The sequence below is a fragment of the Lichenostomus cassidix genome, chromosome 1, assembly GCF_008360975.1.
Source record: "Lichenostomus cassidix isolate B80296 chromosome 1, HeHo_3.0, whole genome shotgun sequence".
Lineage (NCBI taxonomy): Eukaryota > Metazoa > Chordata > Aves > Passeriformes > Meliphagidae > Lichenostomus > Lichenostomus cassidix.
In genome coordinates this window covers 38,753,801-38,781,096 of record NC_139479.1, presented here as the reverse complement: position 1 = coordinate 38,781,096, position 27,296 = coordinate 38,753,801, and the positions used below count along the sequence as shown (strand labels likewise).

The window sequence follows — 27,296 nt, the reverse complement described above, 5'->3', positions numbered from 1 at the left end:
AAAGGTGGTGAACCAGGCTGGTGTGGAGGTTCACCAGTCCGAACCGGCCGGCCCGGAGCCCAGGGCTCCAGCTGTCAACGTGGCGCAGCTCCCCAAAGGGGGTGCAGCTTCGTCCGAAGACTCCGAGGACGAAGTGTAACCTCCCGCACCCTGAAAGTTCTCTCTTTGTTTATTGGTTAGAAGTTTAGTTACCCCGCCCCTGTTACCACCCCAGCTGCCACCCCTATCTAGAATGTTCTGTTTCCCTCGCTCCCCCATTGGTTGGATTGTATCCCTCCCCTGGTTTTGTATCATTTGCTACCCTGCTTGTCCGTTAAGGCTGTACCCGAGCTGATTGGCTCTGCCCCTGCTGACCCGCCCCTGGAAACCCCGTACCCCCCTTTAAAACCCCCCAACTGCCATTGCTCTGGGCTGTTCGTGCCCCGTGGGTTCTGGGAGGCAGACTTCACGTCCACGGACAGCCTGAGAGCTTTTAGGGTGCCTGCTTCTCTGCTATCCCATCAATAAAGCACCTTGAAGCTCTCGACCTCTGTGGTTCTTTGCCTCTCGGGGACTGGAGGCTGACTCGACTCCCTGCCACCGGGCCTGACTCTCTGCCACAGGGCAGCCTACTCCTGCTCTCCCCATACGGGGAATCAGGCGGTGCCCCCGAGGGCCGACTGGTGCTAGTCCGGAGGGACGGAGCCGGAGCCGAGTGGGCTGAAGGCCGAGCCCAGCTCCTGCAACAGACTTGGACAAGCAACCTCTAGGGAACATCCCAGGTGAATGGGGGTATTTACCTTTCCTGAGAAGCTTCCTGTGATTTGGGAAGGATCCAAGAGCATAAGGCTGTAGATTTCCCCTGGTTCAATAGGATGATGGCAGCAGAGGCTCTCTGCCCTTCCCAAGAGGAGGAAGCAACTGCCTGAGTGCTGCTTTTAAGGAAAGGGAAGTTTTGGGCCCTTCAAGACTGCACAGAAAGCTTTCCTTGACAAAATGATCCTGCCTCAGTATACCAGGGCTATTCAATCAATTTTCACCAAAAGCCACTTTCCATCACCCTAAATGCTTCAGCTGGTGTACTCTACATGGATTTATGGTGGATTAAAACACTATGCACTGCTGGGATATGACACACACTGCAATTCTGTTGAACATAATGGTGCAATGAATAGACACTGGACAATTAATTTTTCACCATAAAAATGCTGACTTATTTATAGTCTTATACCAACGTACTTCTGGGGGAGGTTCCCAAGATTTTTTTGTTGCTGGAAAGCACATTCCTCCTTTGGCTCTCCTCCTATGGGAGGAGACATGTAACGGGAGGGAGTGCTGTGAGCTGTCTGGTGGCACGGGAGGCACTGCAGGAGAAAGCTCCCTAGGTGATCAGTGGACTCCAAGCCGGGAGGCAGCAAACACTTGGGCAGTAGGAATTCAGGCCCAAAGCAGCACATTCACCGCAGGAACACTGCAACACTGCTGGCCAGCAAAAATGAGTGCCTGTCGGAAAGAGGCACAGGAGTCTCAGCGAGATTGGTGCCGACAGTTATTTATTTCCCAGTCTTGCACAATGAGCAGAGGAGGACATCCCTTTGTGTTCACACAAACATCAAGAGGAAGGCACAACATGCCTTGGCTGTTACGATGCTCATTTCTCTCTTGAAAATCAAAGTAAATGAGTGTCAAGAGGACACTGACATTCAATAGCTTCAGGCGGCAGCACAGCTCTTCTCCTCTACTAAGATTCCGATAAAAAATTATTTATTTTTATCAGCATGGCTTATTAATAGTTCTACAGTACGGCAGTTCTACATCACTTCTTTTTCCCTTTCTCATTCAAAAGTACTTGCTTTAGTCACTAATCATACCATTAAGACATCATCAAAGAACTAGAAAATGCTTGTAGAACAAGGACCACCTCATCTCCTGCCAAAATATTTGGTTTGCTCTTTTGTAGCAACCTTATTCACTCAACATCTCAGAAGATACTAGACCAACATTACAAAAAAGGTGTTTGAAATACATCAACTGAAAAAAATAGTATATGTGAAATGCACACTGCGGTTGGTGTGATGCATTATTGAAATGAGAAAAACTGGTAAGCAGTTATCTTTTTTTAGAATATTTTTCCTAATCCATTATAGTTGCTAAATGATTTTTAACAGCGCAGTCCATGAGTCATTTGACCTTCATAATTTGTTTTCTATCTGAGAAACTGCAGGATCCCTGTGTCTGATTAATTTGTGTGCAGTTATCTCATTTTCAGCTGAAACATTTGTGCAGATGAGTTTTTGCAAGGAGACACAAAACCCAGTAACACCCACAGAAGTATCATAACACTGATGGACCAGCCCCACATGAGCTCAGCAACCCTTTTCTGCACATATTCATGTACACACGGCTCCAGGGGTCTGACCCCAACCATACTGCTGCTATAGGACTCACATCCTCAAAAGCACCTCACACCTACCTCTTGAGGATGTCAGTGGGAGTTAGGCTCATAAATACCTTCTGAGCATCCTGGAAAATGTTACATTGGTTTAATGCAATTAAGTGAAAACACAGCATCTTTAAAAAGCTTCCAATTTTAAAAGGACAAGACAGATGAACAGTATTTTTCCCAGAATACAGAAGGGAAAAGACAGTAATGAGATTTAATTAATGTCTCTGTGTTCCTATGATCATTTACAAGTCAAAGGGATGCAACAGGCCACGATATTCCAGGTTTTCCAACACTGGTTAATGCAAAACCTACGCTCAGCTACTAATGCTGAAGAAAGGTTATTTGGACTTCTGACAAAGCTGGAAAGCTGCTCGTGTCAGCACAGTGTCCTGCCTCCCCCTGACACTGTCGCACTAAATGCTGTTGCTGCAAGGGAGATTCTTCTCTTGTCTCTGGTGACCAGTGACAGGACCTGAGGGAAAGGCATGAAGTTGTGTCATGGAGGTTTAGGTTGGATATTAGGAAAATGTTCTTTACCCAGAGGGTGGCTGGGCACTGGAACAGGCTCCCCAGGGAAGTGGTCACAGCACCAGCCTGACAGAGTTCATGAAGCATTTGGACAATGCTTTTGGGCACATGGTGTGACTCTTGGGGTGTCCTGTGTAGGGCCAGCAGTTGGACTTTGATGATCCTTTTGGGTCCCTTCCAACTCAGGATATTCTATAGTTCTATGATGCACACTTCAGGGGCTCTGCCCCGTCTGGCTGAAACCCCTGCTCACATTCTCTCCAGGCTAGCATGGGGAGCCATAGAGAGACAACAGCCAAGAGGAGCTGTCAGGTGCCACACATCTCTTTTTTTTCCCCCACTGCAGGCCATCCTCATCAGTGAACTGGGGGAGGAGAGCATTTTGTACACCTCGGAGTCTTGGAGCGGTAAAGGGAAAAGACAAGAGCGGCACCAGGAGAGAAATTTCACATCCCTACAGAAATAAGAAAGGGGCAGGAGACAAATCCAAGGCTCTCCTCTACCACCTCGTGCAATATCATCCTTCATGAAGAAGTTCCCCAAGGAGGTAAGACTGGTGGGAGGAGAGGGCAAAGAGAAGGAGGCATCAGTGCCAGGAGGGAGAAGGAACAGTCTCTGACACACACAGTTCACTGGACCTACACTGAGAAGGGTTAACCTTGTCATGCTGCTGGTGATAACGAAATGTTTGTTATCAGTGTGTCAGATTCAAGTGGTATCACCCATGACTTGCACGCAAGATTACATAGGGGATGGAAGCTGAGCACAGGTCACGTTCACGGTTCAGCACAGCTCTGCAAAACAGCTTATTTCATTTTTGCTAGGAGGGGAAACTCATGCTTTGCTGACACCCCTTCCCCAGTAAAGTGATGCAAAGCCAGACTGGAAAATTTCCACGCAGCCCTCTGACAAAGAAATGCCAAATGTGTGTCAGGAAAAGAACAAAGTTATATGGCAAAACTCAAAGAACCTAGGAAAGAAAAAAGCCCTTCCATGAAGACTTCTGATTGATCTACATGGATGTGAATCTGGTTTTCCAAGGAGTGGGGGGGGCACTGTTTTGGGTTGTTGCTTTGTTGCAACTGAGTGTCTTGGAGATCTCTCTCTCGTGGCCAGACATGGTCCAAAATGGGCAATATGTTCAGCAGTTGTGGGAGGGTAGGAATAAGAGATGACAGGACAGAGAGGTGGCATGATCCAAGCTCCTGTCCTTTGGAAACCTAGCTGAAATATCCACAATATTGGAGGAGTTTGTTGGGATTATGCTTTGGGCCCTCCAGCACACTCCAGCATCATGACAAAGAAAGTTATATTCTCAGTCTAATTTTTGACTGATGGAAAATAGAATCAGAATCTCTATTTCATTTTCAGGATCTTTTTCTTCTCAAGTTTGTTTCCTTCTTACCCCATCCACTGCTACTTCCTATGTTACCTTTGGTCTTGTATCTTTATCTTCTGCAAGAACGAGCTATTCCCACTCACAGCAGTCATCTGCACACTGCAAGGGGCAGAGCTGGAGCATCCCAGCCACAACTGGCCCCTGAAGCTGGGGACACAGGTGGCAAACAGCTCTGCTGCGGCCGTGGGGCTGTCCCACTGCTAAGGGGTACATGCAGGTTCCAGCAGCCTCCCCACAAACACAGCGCTAGGTGGTTTTGCTGTGCCTCCAGCGAGGCCAGGCGGTGCCAGGGTGTGCCCCAGGAGCGCAGACATCCCACCGGCTGGACCAGTGCTGCAGCCAGGAGTGGTCATCTCTTTTTCTCTTTTCTTGTCTTTTTTCTTTTATTTTCTTTTTCTCCCGTTAATTTTCTTTTTTTATTTTCTCTTTTTTTCTATTTTTTTCTTTCTTTTTTCCTTTCCCCCTTGCCTTCCCTTCCCTTCCCTTCCCTTCTCCCTCCCTCCTCTCCATCTCGTCCTCTCCTCTCCCTACCCCTTTACCCTAAACCCACTGCCGTCTGCCTAAGCAGTAAGCCAGGCACTAACATACCAATTCCCATGCTAAGCGTGCAATTTCCTAATAACACATTGTGATTTTCCATTTTGGCGGCCCCTCTGATGCCTGCCGTTGCCTCTGCCCCCGAGCCCGTACGAATCTCGGCGCTCCCTTCCCTCAGCGCTGTTCCGCCACAGGCAGAACGAGGCCCGCACTGGGGCAGGGGGCTTGGCCCCGCCCTCTCGGTGACGTCAGAGCGGAGCGCGCGGTGTGGGCGTGCCGCGGGCCGCCCCCGGACTGGCCAATGGAAGGCGAGGGGCGTGTCCCGGCGCGGCCAATGGGAGGCGAGGGCCGTGTCCCGGCGGCGGCGATGGCGGCGGGGCTGTGCTGGCGGGCCGGGCTGCGCGCGGGGAGGCGGAGACTGTGAGTGACGGAGCCGCGCGCGGCACGGGGCGGGGCCGCGAGACCCCCGGCGCCGCCTCAGCGCCCCTTCCTTGGCGCTGTTCGCCGCGCCGGGGGTCTGCTCTCCATCCTCCCGATCCTCCCGATCCCCGAGTTACGGCGGGGGGGCGGCCGGGCCCGGGGCGGCGGGGCTGGCGCTCGGGCACGTGGAACGTGGGAATGGAAGTCGGCTTCCTGGTCTCATGGAAGGGGTCCCTGTCCCCGGCAGGGAGTTGGAGTGAGATGGTCTTTAAGGTCCTTTCAAACTTCTCCGTGATTCCTCCAGTTGCCAGAACATCGTCCTTGCCCGGTTGTCCGCTTTGGTGCAGCTCCTACGTGAGGAGTGACCTTGGGTCTGTCCCATTCCTGCGCCCAGCCTTAGCCCGAGCGGGCTCCTCACAGCCACCGCGCCCCATTTCCCGCAGGGGCTACCGGGGGCTGGGCAGGCTGGATCCACAACACATCACATCGGCTTTCCCGGTTTTTAAGAGCATCCTGTGTCGCCTCCTCCATGGATGGTGTGGGCAGAAGCGGGGCTGTCGGGAGCCCCCTCAGCATCCCTTATCCTGAGCCTTGGGAGCCTTGGGAGCCAGGGGTGCAGAGTCCGGGGGGTGTCCTGGCAGTGCCTGCATGAGGGAGGGTAATGTAGGCAATGTATGTCCGCCTGTCAAGGGACCGAAAGCACCAGGTGCTTTCTCACAGGTGGGTGAGTAAGCTGTCAGGAATAGCACGGACTCCAGGCAGGATGCTAGGAAAAGCTCTACTTGAAATACTGCATGGCTATGCAGGGCAGCGTGCAGGATCAGGCTCCGAGTGACGTGTGCCACTTCAGACAAAGGCTCTGCTGCACCTTTCTCCTGGACACCTGTGGAGGGTTGATGTCCAGCTTTCTGCCTGCGGGTGTGTGCCTGCGTGTTCCCGGCGGGCACAGAGTGACTTCTGCCACAGGGAGTGATTGTTTGGTCTGTACTTATCTAAGGCAGGTTTTCAACAGCACTTCTAGAGGGAGAGTACATTTGTTTTAGTATTGCTATTAGGAAGGCAATCAAGTGTTAATTCATTTTAATATCAATATTTAAAGCTTTAAATTCTTGTGTTCTCTGCTGAGACCACGGTTCCGTAAATATTTTATAGCTGAGTGACAAAAGCCAATGCGGTCTGTAAAACTGTAATGTAGATGTTACTGTGAACATGCAATATTGATGCTGGTGTTCTTGAGGAACCTCAGGGACAGTTGGAGTGCTCTGTGCTGTGCTAGAGGCACTGTGAAGAGCCCAGAAAATCCATGTCAGTCATTCCTGCCCAGAGTATCTGTCCTGCATAACACCCAGAGTAATTTTTCCAGCCTACCTCCTTCAGTGTTCTTTTACCACCTGTTTCTGGAGGAGATGCATGCACGTACATGCCTTTTTTTTTTTCTCTTATTTTCACCCCTTCCCGCCATACTAGTGCAGAATTGTAGATGCTATTTCTGATCATGAAAAATTTTGAATATTCATTCTGTGGGGGGAAGAGGAGTTTACACAGTGTGAGGGCAGTTGGATGATCCCATTTATATATGCACAGCACCTGTTCAGGGCTGGGAGAAGAGGCTGGCTGCATGCCCACGGTGAGGCTGTTCTCTTCCAGCCAGGTCAGAAGGGGCTTCCTTGGCTGGTGCTGCCATGGGTTGGGGTGTGGCTGCCAGGCATCACAATGCTCTTGCTTGACTCCCAGAAGAGGTAATGGCCTCCCTATGGTGGGATTTGCCCGCCCCTTGTCATCAGTGTTGCTGTGGAGCCCAAGAGGCCACTGGGCAGGTGGAGACCACAGAATCTTGGACATCCAAGCAGTCAGAGACTAGAGCGGGATGAGACAGGAGGAGTCCTTGCTCACCTTCAAGCTAGGCAGCCATGGGGCTGTGTGCAGTTGAGAGAGGAAATATAGGGATGACTTCAAAGGTTAGCAATCGATGAGCATGTTGGTTGGGTTTATTTAGCAGCTACCTGGTCTTTAGCAGGAATTGGCAGATGCCACTGGGTCTGGACTGTGGTGCCTGTGTGCCACAGAGCTCTCTGCCATGCTGTCAGGCTGGGACCCTAATTACAGCAGGTATGTCCTGTGGTGTGGCTGCCTTTCCAGCTCTTCATATGCATGCTGCTGCCCCCATGAAGCTGGGGGGAAGCAGTGCTTCCTGGAAAAGTTGGACCAAACATTTGTGTTGTTATCAGACAGGTGAGGCATATGGTTACCAGAGCTGGTTTTTCTTATTTGTGATGTTCCAGAGCCTACTGGGCTTTCCCTGTCTGTGAAAGATTTTTGTCTTGTTGGAAGAAGTTAAAAAGCCCCTTCATACAGCTGTTTTTCAGTGACAAATGCAGCTGTTTTTTCTGTTGTTTTCTCTTTGCTTGGTGATTGTGCTGTAAGAGAAGAGCATTGCACTTATAAGCACAGTCACCTGTTTGCTCTCAGTGAGCCAAGCACACATGTGCCTCACCCATGCACGAGAGGGTTTTATTATGTGTATTGATTTACATGGCATATTCCAGGCAGATCCATACCCACATGCCTGTGCTAAATCAGTCAAAGGCAGCATCCACATCTCAGTGGAATGCTGCAGAGTATAGAATATATAGTGCAGGCACATAGAGCCTGTCTTGCCAAAGGTGCAGACACCAGCATGCCTGCTAGGAAAAAAGGAGCCTGAGAAGAGTAATAACCCTGTGTCAGATCTTCTTCAGAGACTATGCCTATGTCATTTAAAATTTCTAGCTTTGGGAGTTTTTTCTCTCATCACTGATTGTCATCTTCCCTCTCAGGAATCACCACTGCTGTGTCTTGTGTTTCACGCTCTGAGTTTGTGTCTGCTTGGCAAATTAGTGAAGATGATGTTTTTCATGGATTGGACACTGGAGGGTGCTGATGCAATGGGAGCTGAGATTGTTCTAGCAAATTGTAGGGTTCCCCTTTGTTAGTTGTGAAATAGTTTTATTCTTTGTTGCAGGGTTTAAATGGAAAGACATGAATCGTGGTCCTTAGCAGTAGCTGATCCTGCTCGGCATGTGTAGAGCTGTGACCAAGAATATCAATAAAGTGTTATGTCTGTGAGGGATTTCTTTCTTCAACCTCTATCAAAAAAAATCACTCATTTTATGTTCTACACATTTTTAAGTAGGTCTTTCGAGATTATGGCCTCAGGGTGAAAATTATTTGAAAGTGTGACTTTCTAGTGATAAAAACACTTTATCTGGCAGAATTGTTGAGCCGTATGTGCAGAGTCTGCTTTTCTACAAGGTCACTTTGGTTCACCTAAACTAATATTGTCGTATTGCTAGTGAGGTGAGAATCTGATAGTAGCTCACACTGGGGAGGGAGGGGACACCCTGAGCACTACTAATCAAGTCCCTGGCACTGCCATCCTGTCTCGGGATGGACCTGATGGAGCCTCAATCTACCTTGCAACCACGGCCATGTGTGAGGGCACGTGTAGGATGGAGCCTTCCATCAGCCATCACTGCTAGGCCAAGTGAAGCATATTACAAAACTGAGCCTTAGCTCTGGTGTTTCAAATTCACTCAAACATTTTTGGCAGGTTAAAGTTACATTGAGAGGTCTTCCAGCAAAGAAGGTATTACCTGTTCACTCTGCTCCAACTTTCTGCTGAACCAGGTCTCTGCTCTCCTGTGCCCTTGGCAGAAAGACATGTGGCCAATATAAGCTCCCTGTTGTGCACTCTGGCAAATCCATAGCTGGCATTAAGGACTGTGAAACTACTGCCCGAGCCAGTTTTCATCCTGGCAGCAGGAGAGGTATGATGATGGATAATTAATGCTAATGAGAAGCAGGGTGCAAAGCTGAGCATGTCCAGCTAATCACCACTGGCACCCCAATTGGTCTGCTTAAAGCTTGTGTTCTTCTGGACAGTTCTGTGTGGTCCTGTACCTGCCTTTGCAAACTTATTGCCCAAATGAAAGCTGGTATTTGTAAATCATATGAGCAAAACAGAGCTGGGTATAAATACATCTTCCTTAAAAGCCTTTCTTGTTCAGTACTCATGGCAAATGAGTTCCTTCTCTTTCTCATTCCTTTTGTGAATGAATTGGGCTGTCCTCTCCTGGAAAATGTTATTATCTTGCTGTATTATATCAGTCAGGTTTTATTGTCTCCCAGGTGTTGTGATTTGCTTACATATGGCTCAATTTTTATTTCTTTTAAAAATATGTAATTTTTGTTCTGAATTCCTCCTTGAACTGAAGATGTGTGTGAGCACTGGAGAAAGAGCCTGTGGATAAGGAAACCAGAATCTCCTGTTCTGATACCACTGGGGGCCTGCGGTTCATCTTGCAACCAGAAGCATGGGCACTTTCACAGCAAAGTTGCTTAGGTGTTTATCAGAAGCAGCAGAAACATATCCAGTTGAAAGTTTACACTTCTTTTGCCAAGAGTTTTAGTAGCTTACCAGAATAGGGTTATAAGGGGATGTGAGCAGAAAAGCTTTTTAAAATCATTGTGATAAGTAGTGGTACTAAAGACACTCTGCTTAAGAGTAGTCTAAGCACACAAATGTAGTCTAAGCACACAAAAAGAGATCTGGTTGACAGTGTATTTGTCTTGTTTAAGAGCTTTTAGGAGAAGACTGCTTCTTCCACTGCACCTCCACGCTTATGAGCAGAGAGCCAGGGTGTGCATCCTGGCATCATTCCCAGAACCAGCGTGCCAGCTGTGCTGCCAAAAGGATTTGAATTTGTGCATTTTATGTAGATGGTGTCCTACCTTAGAGTGGGAGACCTTTCTCCAGGAGAGAAGGTTAGCAGACCTTCGACCAAACTTGTGTGTGTTTTTGTGTTGAGTTTTAACACTGCCAACTGCGGGAAGGCATCTTGAGGTCCAGTGCCACTCCTGCTTGGTGGCCCTGCATGGCAAAGGAGGGTGTATGTTCCATTGGTGAGGGTTCAGTGCCTTCCATCACTGAACTTTCACACACTTGTGCAGAATTTCTTGGCTACACATAAAGGCTAGGTGGGGTCTAGATGGGGTCTAGTGGAGTGGGGTCCCTGGAGTTTTCATAGTTGGTGGGGAGATTGGGCTGCTGTGCTTGAAGTTTCTTGTCTCAAGAGCCATTCTGGCAGGTAAAAGCCCCTTGATGCTAAGAGCTTTGTAGGGCTTCTGCTGATGAACCCCCATGTATCTCATCCCATTCTCTGCACATCAGGTGAGCTTCTGGTAGTGGTTTCTCCAGGACCCCTTCCTCACACCTCCCTGAGTTCTGAACCTCCTTGTTTGGAAAGGGGAAATACTCAATTTGCCCTTATTTTGTCAGCCAGGCTGTGCATGGAGGTGTTTCTCCAGCCACTGCCCCTTTTTTGCACTCCTCTCTTCTGCCCTGCAAGGCCGAGGAGCACAGCAGGTCCGCAGAACTTTGACTGCAAGTGGGTCTGGAGGTCAGCTTGTGGTTGCTCCGCCCCAGGATGTTGAACAAGTCCCCTTCATATTTTTTCCCTTATTTTCCCATCAGACCTATATTTACTTCTTAAGTCTCACTGTGCCCTTTAAATCTCCCAGCATCGTTGGTGTAAATAGTATTTGCCTGTCCCTGTGAAATGGGCATCTCTGTGGCTGCCTGCCTTGCCTTCTCCAGTTCTTTGTGGGACAGGGCTGTCCAGTTGTCATTGGCTGCATGGCCAAACCCACCTTCTTCACTGCCTTTTTAATTAAAAATGGTTGGCATCAGGGGTTCTGCAGCAATGAAAGGGGAATGATGAAACTTTGAAGAATTTGGGGCATAAAGTTGATCTCTAAATTTTAATGTACCCATTGCACTTAAACAGTTGATACATTTTATTATTGAGCATTCAGGTGACCTAATTTCCCTTAGTACTGTACATTTAGCTTTATACATCTGCACCTAATTTGTAAAAAAGGACTTAATGAGAAACTTCAAACAGTTTAAATGTCAATTACAAAGAAAGCGAGGTTTTAAAGTTCCAGTAATCTGTCCATATTGGTCATCGAAACATGATCCCAGGTGGACGTTAATTCAAGACAGATGGCATTCCAAAGGCACAATTACAAAGAGCTTATATATTTTCAACACTAACAAGCTGTCACGCTATGTTGTAGCTACACTTCCAATACTGTATAAGCACAATTGCTGCTTTATCTGCTGTGGAGTTGGTAATAAAGGGGTTTGATTCCCCACTCTTGATATTGTCAGTGGGATTTTTGAGGGGGTGAACTGGAGAGCAGGGTTAGTTAGTGTAAATATCTTTCATTCACTCCGTCTGTTTGGTTGGGGTGTTTTTATGGTTTTTGTTAACTTGGTGAAATGCTCTTCAAAGAAAGGAGAGGAAATATTGACTATGGGCATAACAAGACTAGCTCATCACAGCTATATTTCTATTTCCTGGCAACATTAATTAACTTCATACTTATCAGCTGCTGGGCAATAGCTATGATGATTTGTTAAAACCCCCAACATCCTGGATGTTTTCAGTTAAAAAGTCATCTGAAAGCCTTTGGAGTAATGCACTTTACTTGCAAGACTGAAGTCCAAGGGATTAATAGAAGCTTGACTTGCTGTGGTGTAAATGGGCAGCTGCTTGGCTGCAGCCAGGCAGGAGTACTACACCCTGGGAAAAAGGCAGTTGGAATTATTTTCAGATTTCTGAAAATATTCCTAGGTCCAAAGGAAGAGGTGGAGGAGCAAGGTCAAGGATGAAGCAAGGTCAAAGTACGGTTTCCATTACACTGAAGCATCAACATGTGGAGTAGCTGATCTAGTAGTAGATGTCCCTGGCCATGGCAGCGGGTTGGACTAGCTGGCTTTTAAAGGTCCCTTCCAGTTCAAACTATTCTGTGTGGTAGATGGCAAGGTTTGTTGTAGAAGGACGATGTTTGGTGTCTAGTTAGTAGTTGAGGTGGGCAGTGATCCGTGTAACTGAATGATAAAAGCTAATTTGGCATAATTTCCAGTGATTATTCATTTGTTTCTTGAAACCAGGTCACTAAAAAGCAAGACTTGCATGTCTATGACTAGACGGTGTTTTAATAGGCTTTAAAAATTCGGTGCTGTTAGCAGCAAGATTAATAATGCTCCCCAGGAAGGTTTTTAAGCTCCTATGGGCACGTGTGTCCTCTAAGAGGTGCTGAGAATTAAGAGCTTATATTTCTGCTCATTTATCTACCTTTCATTGGAAAGTGGAGAAGAAAGCAGAAAGACTAAGATGTTCATCCTCGGAAGGCAGGAATTAAATGGTGAGCTTACACTCTTTAATTTTTGTTTTTCATTAATGAACGTTGCAAATGTGTTTTTTAAAAGCATCTTACCTGGCTTCCATTTTTGAACGAGATGTAGGTGCTACTTGAAATATGCAGCTTGCCAACAAGTGAATTGGACTCCTGAGCCACGCTTGAAACAAAATACCAATTTTACCTACAGTTTTACTAGGTTTCCTGGTTTATGCAGTGGCATTTGAATGGCTCCTAGTAATTGTTTTTAGCAGGAAAAAAATTCTAACAGAAATGAAAAACACAACTCAAAGCTCATTAGCACTGTATTTGGCATGCCATGAATCATTAAATCTTTATATAAATGCAAGTGTAATTTGTAACAAACAAAATCCTTTCTTTTTTTGGAAAGACTTTCTTTTGACTTTTTGTTCATACTACTAAGGTGCAGTATGTTTTCCAAACATTGGATGTTATTACCAGAATAAGGGCAGAACTAATCAATGTTTTAATTAAATATTATCTATAATCCTTGACTGTCAGATATACTTAGGGGTGATAAGTGAAAAATATTAGGTGCACAAAGAGGATAAATAAATGCTTAGATAGGGTCTTTTTAACCTCCTTTTTTTTTACCTAAATGTGATACTAGTGTGTGTTGTTCTCAAGTAGTTTTCCCTTGGATTTTCCCAGTGCTTATCAGGGGAACATACTGAAGTCTTTTTATTTAGATCAGGCTTTGCTTTGAGAGTTAACTAATTGTTCAAGTCCAAGTGGGAAACTTTCTTGCACCTGGAAAATTAGGAAAGCAAAAGATGTCCACATCCTTTCCCTGGTGGTTCTTCACCTGTGAATTTGAACTGCAGTGGTAATAAAAGTTTTGTGGACCTCATTTTATGTGAGATCATTAAGCGACAGGAGAATTCAGGACTAGCTGCCCTTCATAATTCAGGACACTGAAAGGTGCCATTTATAAGCTCAAAGTGCCTGCAGGAAGGCAAAACAGGCTTGTTAAACCCACGCTCCAAACCCTGAAAGGGAACTGGTTTGTACTGCTGGTTGCAGCCTTGGAGTGGCAAAATTGCAGAGGTGGTGGGGATTTGGTTTTAAAAAACGGAAAAACACCTGCCTCCACTATTTAATGTAATAACTTGAGTTTCCACATTCTTGTGTTGATATCTCTTTTGTTGAAAACAACCCCAAAAACATCCCAGGCAATGATCCCAGTAAAAACCTTAGCAGTTGAACTGCCCAGCTGTTAGACTTACTATCTTCCCTGTTATAGCCCATTGTTTTGCTGAGCTGTTAATTTGGCTATAAAATAAGTTTGTCCTGGTTTTTTAATAATATTTTGCAACTGGTGACCTTTGCCCATGATGTGGGCCAGGCATTTTGTAGGGAGAGCTCTTGCCTCCTTATTACTTGAGAAGGAGTAGCAGCATGCACAACACTTGAAAGGGGGTGATATGGTGATATGCTATTGTTACAGCTCTGAACAGGCAATGTAATCTGCAAAATTCACAATATGCTGCAGCTTTATGGATTTAGGAAGCCTGAAAGGCAGCCCAAGGAAACATTGAGCCCGGTGTTCATTCTCAGAGCAGGTACTGCTTTCCTTACCTGCTCCCCTGTCAATCTTCAAATAAGAGCTGGAGCCATCATTTTAAAGTTTATGACCAAAATGTAGCAATTGCTCCCTGGGATGAGGCATCCATATCTGTGATCTTAAATGGCTGGGGCTGAACTCCTCTAGTCAGGCCAGCATAAGCCAATTATTCATAGCCACATAAATGTCCTATGACTGAAGGTACCTGGGTGCCCATTTGCAGCATCGGAGCCCAAATGCCAGGGGAGACATGCTGACTGCACATCAAGTCTGCCTGCAGCGTCTTTGCTTGGTTAATCTGGATTAGTTCCCTACCTGCCTGCTTATGCACAGCAATTCCAGCAGCACCTGGCTGTGCAGTGTGGTATCCAGCCTGTCATCCCTCCTCACGTGGATCACATAGGAGGGGCTACACTTTGGAAACACATCAGTATTATTCCATTTTCTGATGCTGCTTTTGTTGCCCACATTGATGTGCTCAGGGCCTCAGACACTGTGCTGAGCTGCGTGACCCCAGGCCTTTGCAGAGCTGACTGCAGGACTCAAACCTTTATATCCACCATTAAAAGGCAGTTATGTGACTGTTTATGTTAGAGCCAGGTGCTGTCCTGCCTGTGGACATGCTGTTACTTGACAAAATTTAGTATTCTTTAAATTTATGATCCAAATGTGATGAATATACCTATCTGAGGACCTTACTCTGCACAAATGTCTTGGCTGCCTTCAGCCACCATTCAGATTTCTGCCGGGGGACAGAAGTCAGTTTTTTCTGCTCTATAGGAATGTGTCTGTGGCAGCATTCCTGTTACTTCTCTATTTCCTTTGGGAAGGACATAAGGTTTCTAGGTAGCATGTCATCAATATATGTTTTTAATGACCTTTTTGGGGAATTTATTATTCAAGTCCTCTAACTTGTACATTTCTAAATTCTGTGGGTTCCTTTATTTAGGCTTTATATATGAATGCATGTTTTGTGAGCTTATTGCCTTAACCATTCACTTGTTTTTTTAAATCTCTAGTGATACTAAAGCACTGAAGGTGCTTTGGGTTGGGTCAGCACCAAACAGTGACTTCAGCATACTAAAGGTATAAAATCTGTTTTCTTACTGACTGGTTTTTTTGAGAAGTTAATAGATGTGAAAACCATTTAACAGTTGGGTTTTTCTTCTTTTCCTGTTAAGCTAAGCTACTGAGGAAATCTTCCTACTGCTACATGCTGCAATATGTCAGAAACACCGTTATGTTATAGTTGCATCATTATCTAAAGGAAAAATTGAGTGTGGGTTTGAAGTCGACAAGTGATGAAAGTAGCCCTGAGGTTGTCAATTAGAAAGCCAAGGCCTGGAACTGATAAGTTAATGGCCAGTTCCCTTCACACCCCCTTGCTTTGCTGCCTGCTCCCACCTCACTCTGCAGCAGCTTTACTGATTAGAACAGAAATAAAAGACTTCTATTACTTTGTGTCCCAAAAGTTGTCTCACTGATCCAATTCACTTAAAGTCTTGTCTGGTTCTGTTCTTAGTATGGACAGATAGTTAAATGAACAGAAATGAGATGTACCAGATAGAAAATACAAACTCGAAATAATCCCCCTCCTTTCTTCTTTAATTAGTTTGTTTATTTTTGTTTAAATGTTGAACTGTTAACACATTTGTTTCAGACCATTCTCCTGCAGTACACACAAGCAAATTTAGCAGCAGTGCATAATTTTAACTTCTACCGTATGTTTGTTTGCAGGTTTTAAAACCTGAAACTTAATGGCAGCCAGTTGGAACCCATGTGTGCCTGCTAAAGGCAGAGGGCAACACGTGTGGTTTTTCTTGAAGGGAAACACTGGTTACCAAAGTTTACGATATAATGTAATATAATACAGAGTGTTTCTATTTTGCTTGGGCAGGAGGGAACTAACGTGTCACCATTTCTCCTGGGGAAAACATGGGTTTAGATAAATAGATAAATTATGGAAAACAACAAACAGGATTAATTCAGATTTTTATCTGAATAAACATTCTTGTTGTGCTGTATTGTGAGAACAGTAATTGCATAAAAAGAGCTTTAAAGTACTATCAGAAGTAAATATAATTCAAATAGGCATTGTGCAAAACAAAACATGTAATTCATCTTCAGTTTTTGAAACTTCATGCACAGTGTAAGATTTAGGGCTTGTAAAAATTTGCAGTTGTGCACCCCCTCTGCAGCCTTGGCACTGCTGCAGTGGCAATGGAAAGCCAAGATTTTTTCCACTTAGCCCTGTCTCAACCTAGAGCAGATGAGTAATAATAATAATAATGAATTTGAAAAAGGAGTTTAATTTGTAAGCACATTCAAGTTTTTGGCCTTTCTGGTAGTTTCACCGTAACCAGCAAACATCTGTTGAATGTTAAAAAAATTGTAGTTGCTACTTACCTATCACAATCCAGTGAAACCGTGCTCTGAGCATGGACTGCTGCTCTGGTAGTACATGATTTTCCAAAGGCACATATTCCTTCTGTGCCCTACTTTAACTTACTCCTTGAGATACATGTTTCACAGTAGCCATAAATAATGAAAACATGCAATGACATTTTTAATTAGAGTCTTTGTTTTCTTGCACATTGTGACGCTGGTATTTCTAGAGCTACAGGATAACCTCCTGTGGTGGCCTGCTGCAGGAGAGGTTATCTCAAGATGAAGAGCATGGTATCTAGTTTAGCCTGGCCAGTTCAGGTATCATACCTACCAGAAAGCATAATTCTGCAGTTTCTTCCTAAGATGATCCTTTCCTTGGATTGCAGTCTTTGCAGGAATCTTCTCTAGTTATTTTTTAAATTAAGTTCTGAAAGTCAGTGGTGTTGGGTAAACAAAACTCATATCTTTCTGCATTTTTCTTCTCTTACCGTCTTTCACACACTTTTACCAGTCAGTCCAGCAGGACTGTTGTGCAAGTTACATCCACACGCTGTAAGGAAGCCCTTCAGCCAAATTTTGGTGGAGCCAGTAACTGCTCTACAAAAGGCAGACTGATGCCAAAAATCTCCACCTCTTTCAGTGGTTGCTGTAGGATGTTGGGCTCTGCTCCTCTGGGATTTTTTCCCCTCCCCTTTTGTTTCTTGCTGTTTGTTAACTGTGTTTTCTCACCCATGACACTCTTTCAGCTTGAGAGTTCCTCTCTTGCCATATGTTTCTTTATTTTTGTCATACTTTAGGCACATCTGTGTCTTTCAGTGTGGATGGTTTGATATGTGTGCTGTTTGCTCACCAGTTTACACCAGTGACTTCCACAGCACATAAAGCAGAGCATGCTGAACAGTGCCCATCTTAGGGTAAAGGCTGTGGTGCCCTACAGAGAGGGTACAGGTTGAATTGGTCTTTGTCCTCCTTTCCCTGCCTAAGGAGGAAGAGTCTCATTTTAGGAGGAAAAGTTTCTTTTTTTGTCCGCAAGGCTGGATCCACATAAACTCTCTAGCTCTCTAGAAGTTTGGTTGCATTGGATCACATCTGTCTGAAGACAGGGAAGCCTGCTGGCAAGAGCTTTCTAAGGCTAAAAATCAAAGGGGTTCCTTTCCACCAACATGCTTCACCTTCTCTGACAAACAGAACCTGGGCAGGGCTCCTTCCTTCCCATATGAGTGCTCTCAAACACAAAGCTCTTGCCTCATTTCACATTCATCTGGCCAGATAAATGTTGGAAAGAAATGAAAACGACTTACCAAAAAGTGGTGTGGCATTTACTAGCATTTTTTTTTCATTCTGATAGGGAACCTTAAAATAGGGAAAATCTTGTCTAGATTCAGTAATTTGGAATTAATGTCTTATACACAAGAAATTTTAAAAAAGAAAAAAAGAAAGGAAGACACAATGCATGAACAAGGACACATCCAGGGTGTGAAAGTTGACTTGGCATTTCCAGATTTGTAATTTCTAAGACAAAATTGAAGTGCACTGTTGTCTTTATGCAGTCACAATGGATTTCCTTTGATTACGTCTGAAATGATACAGAGCTCAGTTAAGTTGACCTTGTCTTTAATGTCACTATCATCATCTAAGACACATGCCATTGGCAGCATGTCTTCCCACAGAAACTCAGCCCTGGTGTTCCTGAACAAGATACACCAGAAAATTAATGTGCTGTTTAAGGCCTGTATTCCTCTGGGCGTTTTTCCTTTGGGTATTTTTTATCAGCTTCTTTGACCACTTTGGCCTGGAAAATGGTATATTAACCTGAAAACACAACAAACAAATGACAGAATCTACAAAACAAAAATTCAGACATGATAGTTTAGGCTTGTTATTGTAATCTATGACTGTATAAAATAACATTGCTTATGCAATGGTAATGGCAATATTAAATTGTTTTGAACCTAAGTGTAAACTTGGTGGGGCAAACCAGCAACAGTTTGGGCCTTTCTGGTACTATAGACTGCAATATATTGGGAGGCCTTGACTTCACAGACAGGAATATTCACCCCTTTCCCGATTGATCTGTTGCAATGCGTAACAAGGTCTGCAGTGTGAAGAGTGGCGTCTGCAGGATGTCTTCACTCCACAGCCACGAAGGGAATTGGTTTAGAAAAGAAAGACATTGAAATTTTTTAACACTTCAGACACTGCCAGATTCTTTTACAGACCACTTTCAGCCTTTTTACAACTGATAAAAATTACATTCTGGCATTTTTATATAAAATACATGAGATGTGGGTCTTGCTGCTTTCCACCACCAGTAATGGTATTGCTGGCATATTCCTCTATTTAAAAAAAAAATAATCTGGAACTAAATGATAAGCAGAAAGCTGAACCCTGCGTCAATGAGATGGTAACAGCTTTGTGATCAAGAAATAAATAAGAAAAACAGTTTTTAAAATTTATGCTGATTGAATTTATTCTTCAAAATATGCCTATTAAAATTATGGCAAGTGCTAAGCTTACTGTAATCTGTTTAAATAATCACACACACACACACACACACACATACCCTCACCCCCAAAAACAAAATAGAAACAGCGCTTCCAGGTTGTGGATTGAACCATTCAGCTGATGAAAGTCAAAATTTAAACTCTGGAAACCCAAAGTGTTTGAAGTATTGTGTTGGCTTTTGAGATCAATAGCCTTCTCTGCAAGTACCAAGAGAGTATTTTCTTCAATATATTCAATTAGCTCAGTTAAATAACTAATTTATTCAAACTTGACCAATTGGGAGTTGAAAGAAGCAGAAAAGCTTGTTCTTCTCCACCAATCTGTGAATAAAAGCTAATTGTGAGAGGATTAGATTTGTTAATACTGCAATATTGAAGGATTTTAAGACCAAATACTAGGTTGGTGCTAATTCTAGCCAATACCGAGTTATTTTAATAAATCAATTTTTAAATCTAATCACAATTTTTTTTACAAGTCTAACCTCTTTCAGATACTGCTATTTAAGCAATATAACTGTCTCACTACATTTTAAATTGCATTCCAGTTTCCATCCAAAGAAACATAAAGCATAAGTAAACACAAAGAGATCAACTAGTAAATAAGAATTGTGCCATACGTGATTTTCTAATAAAAACAGTAAAATTAATCTGAAAAAACACATAATGAGGTATAGAAAAGTTTAAATATATATCATCAGAGCCACTCTGTCCTTCTGGCTAGCAATAAGAAGTGCCAAATTTAGTGTAAAAGCTATATTTAGTTACAAAGCAACATACTTTAGTGGTTACAAACTGAGAATTAACCTTTCTCCAAGAAAATAACTAAAACCTTTATATGGGAAAACACGATTCAAATTAATTATCCAACTCAAGGTTTCCCATTTGGTAGTTTAGTTTATTTTTAAGAAAAGTGTATTGAAAGATTTAATCCTGCTGAAAGTCATTGATAACTGAAGTACCTACAAGCGAACACAAACATCTGTGCAGACTTGACAAAAAGATTCCGAAATTCAGCCAAGAGTGTGAAGTCAAGAATATGTGAGGATGCAGTTTTTCAGTCCTGTCCATAAACATTTGGTACATGGGACACCCCACAATGCAATTTAATTACCTCTTCTGCTGATAGGATCACGAGAAAAACCTTGCTTCAGGCACCAGCAGAATGAGGTGTGGAGGACAGGATGAAGTGTCTCGGTCATCATGCCTTTGCTGCAGAGACACTGCTGAGTCCTGCTGCCTTTGGTCCATGGTGTCCCAAAAGTTGAGACAGGTGCTATCAGGTTCCTCTCCATCTACTGGTTGTGTTGGAAACTGTTCCTGTAAATGCCAATTCATCATCTACCATCAAAACGCTTTGAAAAGTCACTGCTTTCAGCTGCTGACTGTTTAAAAGGTCAGTTTGGCAACTCCCCACTAGTAGAGCCCTCAGATGGTGCTGAGTTTCTGAGAAGTGGTGCTCCTTCAACAGCTTATTTGACAGTGTGGCTGGCTGGCTCTTCCTCACCTCTTAGCCAAGATGGATGACTGAAACAATAGAGACCAGTGCTGGGTGCAGTGCTGCCAAACCAAGAAGCAATCTCAGGGTGCTCCAGCACCCCATTTGTGCACCTGCTGCTGTGTGCCTGGCCAGTTTCTGTATATTTTAAGCTCTCATGAACATGGGTTCCTCGTCTTCAGCAGGTCCATAAGAAGAAGAACTTTTTTTCAAGCTGTGTGATTTAGAAGTAGCACACTAGTGAGTAGAAAAAGGAATTTATGACTGGACATTTTGCTGGGTATAATGGCCTGTTTCCCCAGCTCCCCATTTTCCCCAAGACAGCCCTGTATGTGTCCTCAGCCTCCATGAGCCTCCTGCTGATCACTTCTGTTGTTGACAAGCCTGGGAGAGGATTTTTCTGGCCACCCAGCCTGGCGTTCACTGCTGGAGGCACAGCATTGCATCAGTGATGGGTGTGTAAGGGATGAAAAGCCCAGATGATTATGTTTGCATCCCCAAAACTATTAAGATGAACAGGCTACAGGTTCATCCCAGCCTCTGTTCTTCTCTTACTGGGCTCTGGGATCCACAACCCTGCTTGGCCATTCACCGTGACAGCGACGAGGCTTTACATCTTCATTGAACTGTAACCGCCAGTGTAAAGGGTGCTCAGATAAAGGCTGTGTGGTACCTGTGCTGTGTGTCTGCCCAGGCTCCAGATTTTTAAATATGCTATTTCTTTGCAGTCCCTTTCAAGTGAAAATCCAGATTTTGCCATCTCTCCCTCAAATGCATCCACTGTGAAATTTAGCACATTATTTAGGTTTCTCCAGACCAATTTTCAGGACAACTTGGACCTTGGGATTTTTTTTCCTGTAATGTTTCTAAAACTGGCAGAAGAAGAACTTTTTTTTAAGCCTGCATATGCTGCAAAGAGTATTTTAAAATAAAGATTTTTTTTTTTAATCTGTAAGCATGTTTAATGCTTGTGTAAGGTGCCAGATTTTAATTACAGTTGGCATTTATAAGTGTGGTGCTGGCAATGGCAACCATATTGCTGAAAAAAGGCATAAATTTTGACACTGGCAATATGGGAACCCAGCATATGAGACTGTAAACCTCATTGCTTTCTGTTTTAATATGCTGCTTTAAGGGAGGGACTTATAACGGTTAATATTTAACTAGAACATTTAGGGTTTGATATAAAGTTGTTCTAATTTCAAACTATTTTGTAATTTAGGTCCTATCAAAGATCAGCTTAGGTAATAACTTTCTATTAAATAGCCTTTAAATAAGCATGCTTAAAGTAGGGAAAATAAGATGCTTCATTACAAGAAATGAGGTTGGCATCTACCAGGTTTTCCATTAAGTTCCAGGTCACAGACAAATAAAGGAAGTATGTTAGAAAAAAAAACCTTTTTAAAAATAATTAGGGAGATGTCTGTTTTGTTCACCAGATGGAAAATCAGTAGTTGTGGGTGGTCTGTGCTGGATGGGGCATCTCACAATTGGCAGAACTATGCCTTTAACTTTTAAAGTCCTGGGACAAAATGTGAAAGTAATTGACTGTTCCGAATGCTCTCTCTCTCTGGATACCTAGCATGCTTTTAAAACCAAGATTTGGTGAGTTTCTGATTTTTTTTCCCTAAGAATGCTCAAGCTGTTGTGTCTAGTATTAGGCCAATTGGGTATATTTTTGGTAGCTGTTTAGTGAGGCTGTTGTCTTTTGTGTTTATGACTGCGTGTGCCTGGACCTGTATGTGCACAATTGAAATGCCACAGCTTTACAATTCTCCATTAACACAAGATTTTCATAATATTGTCAGTGTTTGCCGTGTTCAGGGTATATATAAGTGTTGGTTAACATTATTTGTTCCCTTCCGCTACTTCATTTCATTTTAAGGAATTTAAATCTATCCATTTACCAACATACTAAAGAAAACAAATTCGCAGCCTCATTTTCACAAAAAAAGAAGAAAATTCCTTGTTTAAAATAATTCAGGCATTTGCAAAAGTATTAAAAATCCATAGTATCCTTTTTTTTAATGTGAATAAATAAATCCAAATGTGCATGTGAGGATAGTCTGTGTAAGATATGCATATTAAATACTGTCATTTATGAACATCCTAGAATCTTCCTGGTGCAGTTTGTAACTTCGCTTGCTGTTTCAGAACTCATGCTTTTTAATTTCAGATTAATTTGAGAAAACTGTGTTTTGAATGTGGAAGATGGGTTACAAAATCCTTGTATTCGCATTAAGAATAACAGATTTTATTATCTGCAGTGCCGTAAGAATGTATCTGTTCAGTAGTGACCTCTCAAAGAATGAGACAGAACCCATTTATGTCATAGGAGGCAATTGCTTTATATTTACCTTACTCTACAGACAATTTTTTTGCAGTTATCTATATGAATGGTCACAGAGAATTGTATGTGTGTGTTATATCTATATTGTAGCTTGTGTTAAACTGATCCCCACACTTACTATGTAGAAGCATTCTTGAAGATAAGTGAGGCACTCAACTTAGTGCCTTCTTTGTAAAATCCCTTTTGCTATGCATGACATGTACTCTGTATTTTTTTTCCTTGCAGTAAATTATAAAGCTTTTTTTCTTTCCATGAATCTCCTTCTAAGAAAACACATACAGCCTAATAACACTCGCCTTGAGGACCATGCATTGCCTCCACTACAAAGCCGTGTTTTCATTGAAGAGATAATTATAATATGGTTTAATGTTCTTGTCAACCCTGAAACACTGTCCCTAAAGAGTGCTATTCTGGTGGATGTCTTTTTGAAGAGAGCTGAATGTGGCTAAGAGAACATACACATAGCCACACACTTTTCTGATAAACCAGGACACATTTTTAATACAATAAATGCTCTCTAAAAAGAATTATATGTTTTCTAAGGTCCTAATTCAGAGCTGCATCCACCACCAGATTCCACTGTTAAAAATACAAAAAATTTTCTTGAATTTTTTAATTTTACTTTCTTCTCTCCCCATCCCCCATCATATTTATAGACTTTAAATCCATATGAGAACATAAACTCATAATAATAATTAAAATGTTTTAACGTTCTTTGATGCACAGACTTCAGATGAGTAAAAAAGCCCAAACTGGAACACAAATGGTTCTTCCCAGGCAACAAACACGCTTGGCTGTTGATATGCTGTAATTTTCTGCTTTACTTAGTAAAAACAGCAATTACTTATTTGTTCCATATCCCCCCCCAGCACAGATGCTCCTCAGTCTGTCCATTTTCTGAGCACCAAGCGGGCTGTGTGCGCGCAGGGATGCGCGTGCCTGCGCTGTAGCGCGACGCAGGGCAGGTTTTCTGCCTGCATGCTGTACTGCTGGCAGCATTCATTTGCCACGGATGCTGGTTTGCCACCAGCCCAAGACAATGGTGTGCTGGAAGCGGCCGGGGCTGGGCAGGTCTCGCTTTTAGATGTCTCTCCTACCAAAGGCAAACATTTCCAGGTGCAGCTTGGCAAAGCGTGGAGCTGACCTTGCAAAGCAGTGCGAGGACAGATAAAAACTGGACAGTCACACCAGTTAAGGCTGAAGTCCAGTTGAACAAATCTTTGACATCATTTTCGCTGTCTTTTGTGATGGTCTGGTGGTGGTTGTGAACAGTGTCCGGTGCTGCTAAAAGCAATGTAGTCCAAAGCAAAAAAGGCTTTGAGGGAAATGAAATCACAGGTTGGCTGAAGGCAATGCAAAATTCCCCTTGGCTTCAGGCTGTCTGGGAATTTCCCCCTTGGGTTTCAAAGCTCAGTTAAAGGCTGACGCACCACAAAAAGTACATATGACCAAAAAAAAACCCCAAAAGCTAATGACAACACAATTCTCTTACTCCTCATATGACTGTTAGTGCATGTAAGAAATACTGTAGCTCAGCACAATGCAACCTGCCGCTAAATCAGGTGGCTGGGATATTGAATTTAATACCTAATTATTTTTTAAAGCTACTGTTAAATGAGGAAAATGAGAGAGAATATGTTAATTAATTGAAAAGCATTTTATTAGATATTTAATTAGCATAATTCTGGAAAGGTAGTATAAAAGAAACACAATGCCTGGAAAAAGTGTATCATTTGAATCTTCACTGCAGTTGTCTCATCATTAGCAATCGATTTGCTTGCTCTGAAGCCAATGGGATTTATTTTTTTCCTTTGAGGAGGAATTAGAAAGTAAGGCCTTAAATTAATATTGAAACTAATCTCTCTAGAGAAACTTTTCACTGCAAAAACTTCCTCAATAAGCAAGTGTTAAAACGTTTATGCTGCACAGTTTAAAAATATCCTTGAGATTTTTCCCCATAGGTTTATATGTTCAAGATAGAAAGAATAAGCAAGTGTTTCTGGCAGAATTAACATTTTACCATCACGACAAGTATGTTTTGGTTTCCCAACTGTTTTTCTTTCAGTTGTTTTCAGGGAAGAAAAAAATAGCCAAAAAAATACAAAATCTTTGTTAATGAATGTAGATGCAAAGTGGCACAAAAGGAAATGAAAAATGCCTTTTTCGCATTGCCCCTTCTTTTCATAGTTTTGAATTTGTTACTACACTCATTATTCTTAGAATTTGTTTTCTTTATTTTTTATGCAAATCAACACTTAATATTTTGATGGATTTTGCTTAATTTAAGTCTTGGATTTGAGTTTGTTTTGTTTTGTTGGTTTTTTTTCCCCTAAACTACCCATTTTCTTTTTTGAACAAAAACTCGTTGTGGGATTAAATATCTTACAAAAAAATACTGGACTTTTCCAGCTGGTGAATATAGATTAGTTGGGTAATTTTTTTTTCCAGGCTATATATTCAATTTATTTTAATTTTTTGTTTGTTTGTTTTAGCTACAAGGATGTCACATATAAATCCACTGTCACATTAGATGCTGCTGTAGTCACAGCTAGGGCTTGGTGATTTCTGTCCAACAAACAGGTATTTTTGTTGCTCTGTGTCCCCACAAATTTCCATTTCTGAGAACGACTGTGTGAAGGGATACTTCACTCCAGCCTGTTTTGTGCAGTCCTCCTCCTGCTGCCCAGAAGCACTCTTGCCAATGCAAATGTTCCCACTCTGCTCATAACATATCCTTAATATTTCACTCACCTTTTCCATGGACCTTGCAGATAAGGAATTGTTAAGCTCTAAATGCTCTCAATGCTTTATTTCAAGTAATCTTGATTTTCAGCACCTAGTGTTTGTGAAGTCACTTAATTTCCAGTTCACATCCAAATGTTGATATGGAGAGAGCAACTGCATGGAAGGCTGCATTGTTGAATGTTGATGACCAAATCTGGTTTCAGCGTGTAAATACTCTCTCTGACCATATTTCCTCTGGAAATTCCCATTTCTGGTTGCATACTATTGTTGTGAAATGTAAGCTGATACACTAATATTTTCTTGCCTTTTAAAGGACTGGAGCAAAATTTTGCTGAAGTTCTCTTTTGATATTATTGTTTTCTTTTATGATTCTGGCATTCTTTCAGCCTCTATACCTCCACACACACAGCATTCTTAGAAGTGCTCTTTTATAAGGGGAGATGGCAAAGTCTTGGAACAGCTCAAAGCAGCTTCATTAAGGCTGCAGAGTAAAATATTCAGGAGTTAGGAAATGTCAAAATTAAGACAGCTGGTGGAGTTAAGTTCAGCTTCCTTATATGTTTGCTTGATAGCGCAGTCTTTTAAAATCAAGATCATACATAGTTTTTTCCACAAGACCCCTACCTCAGCTAGTGAACAGGATGGACGATGCTGAGTTAATGAGCAGTTATTCAATATTTTGTTTTCTCCTAATTTTTCAATGTGTAGCCCTAGGCCTTATTTACTGCACACTATTGAAACCCTGCTGTGAAGACAGAATTGTTAATTTCCTTATGAGCTTTTCTATGGCACTTATTGCTATAAATATCTGAATGCTTAACAAACATTAATTAATTTATCTTCAGAAAACCCTCACGATAAAAAGGGCTGGTATTACTTCTGTTTTACAAATAGGGAGTTGAGGCATACAGAGATGAGAGTCATGAATGTCCCAAAAATTTGGATGCTCTGTTGTCAGCTTACAGTTAAGGAAGTAGAGATTTCTCTTCACCTGCACTCTTTTACTTTCAAATGTCCAAATAATTTTAAATCTGTGCCAAGTAGAAACTTCTAGAGAGACTCTCAGAGCATCATGGCAGTTGACTTCACTTACACTTGAGAAGAGGTGAGATCTTCTAACTGAGCAGGAAATCACCTAGACCTAGGTAAGGGGAAGTACTGCAGAATACCATGCCTTAAATCACAGCCTTTTTGTGGATTTAGTATCCTTACTGTGGGTTTCAGGAAACTGGTTTCTTCCATTCAAGATTCAGAGCTCTTAGCCATTTATATTAGAGTCCCTTATTTAAACTCCTACATCCAAAAGCAGTTTGGAATTTGACTTAATTAGGCAGGACCCTTCCAGAAGAGGACAGAAACAAAAATGTTGACAGGAGTGTCCTTTTACTTTAGAAATTGCTCAGTGATAAGAGGCAATGGCATGAGATCATTCTTATTTTTGAGGTTATTCAAGCCTGTATTTTCAAAACATTGCTTTAAGTAATGGGTTAAACTATGACTTTCTAGATTAATAAGTAGAGGCATTCACTTGGTAGGGGGCAGACCCATTTTCCATCCTTGCTCCAATTAGTTATCAAAGTAATTTGTATTAATCAAGTATTGATTACAGTAAGAAAGTAGTTTTTGGTTGATTCTTTCAAACTGTCCTCAAAGGTCATGCTTGGGCTTCTGTGGA

At 42.7% G+C, this 27,296-nt stretch overlaps 1 protein-coding gene across 1 annotated transcript in view; it reads left to right on the top strand.

The window, feature by feature from the left end:
- The first annotated feature begins 5,216 nt into the window (after positions 1-5,216).
- The window catches only part of CLYBL (citramalyl-CoA lyase), a 166,924-nt gene continuing 144,844 nt past the window's right edge, over positions 5,217-27,296 (top strand). The window contains exon 1 of the mRNA XM_085057187.1: positions 5,217-5,309. Within this exon, the coding sequence (XP_084913313.1) occupies positions 5,224-5,309 (86 nt within the window). The 5' untranslated portion in view covers positions 5,217-5,223. The remainder of the gene's footprint in view (positions 5,310-27,296) is intronic.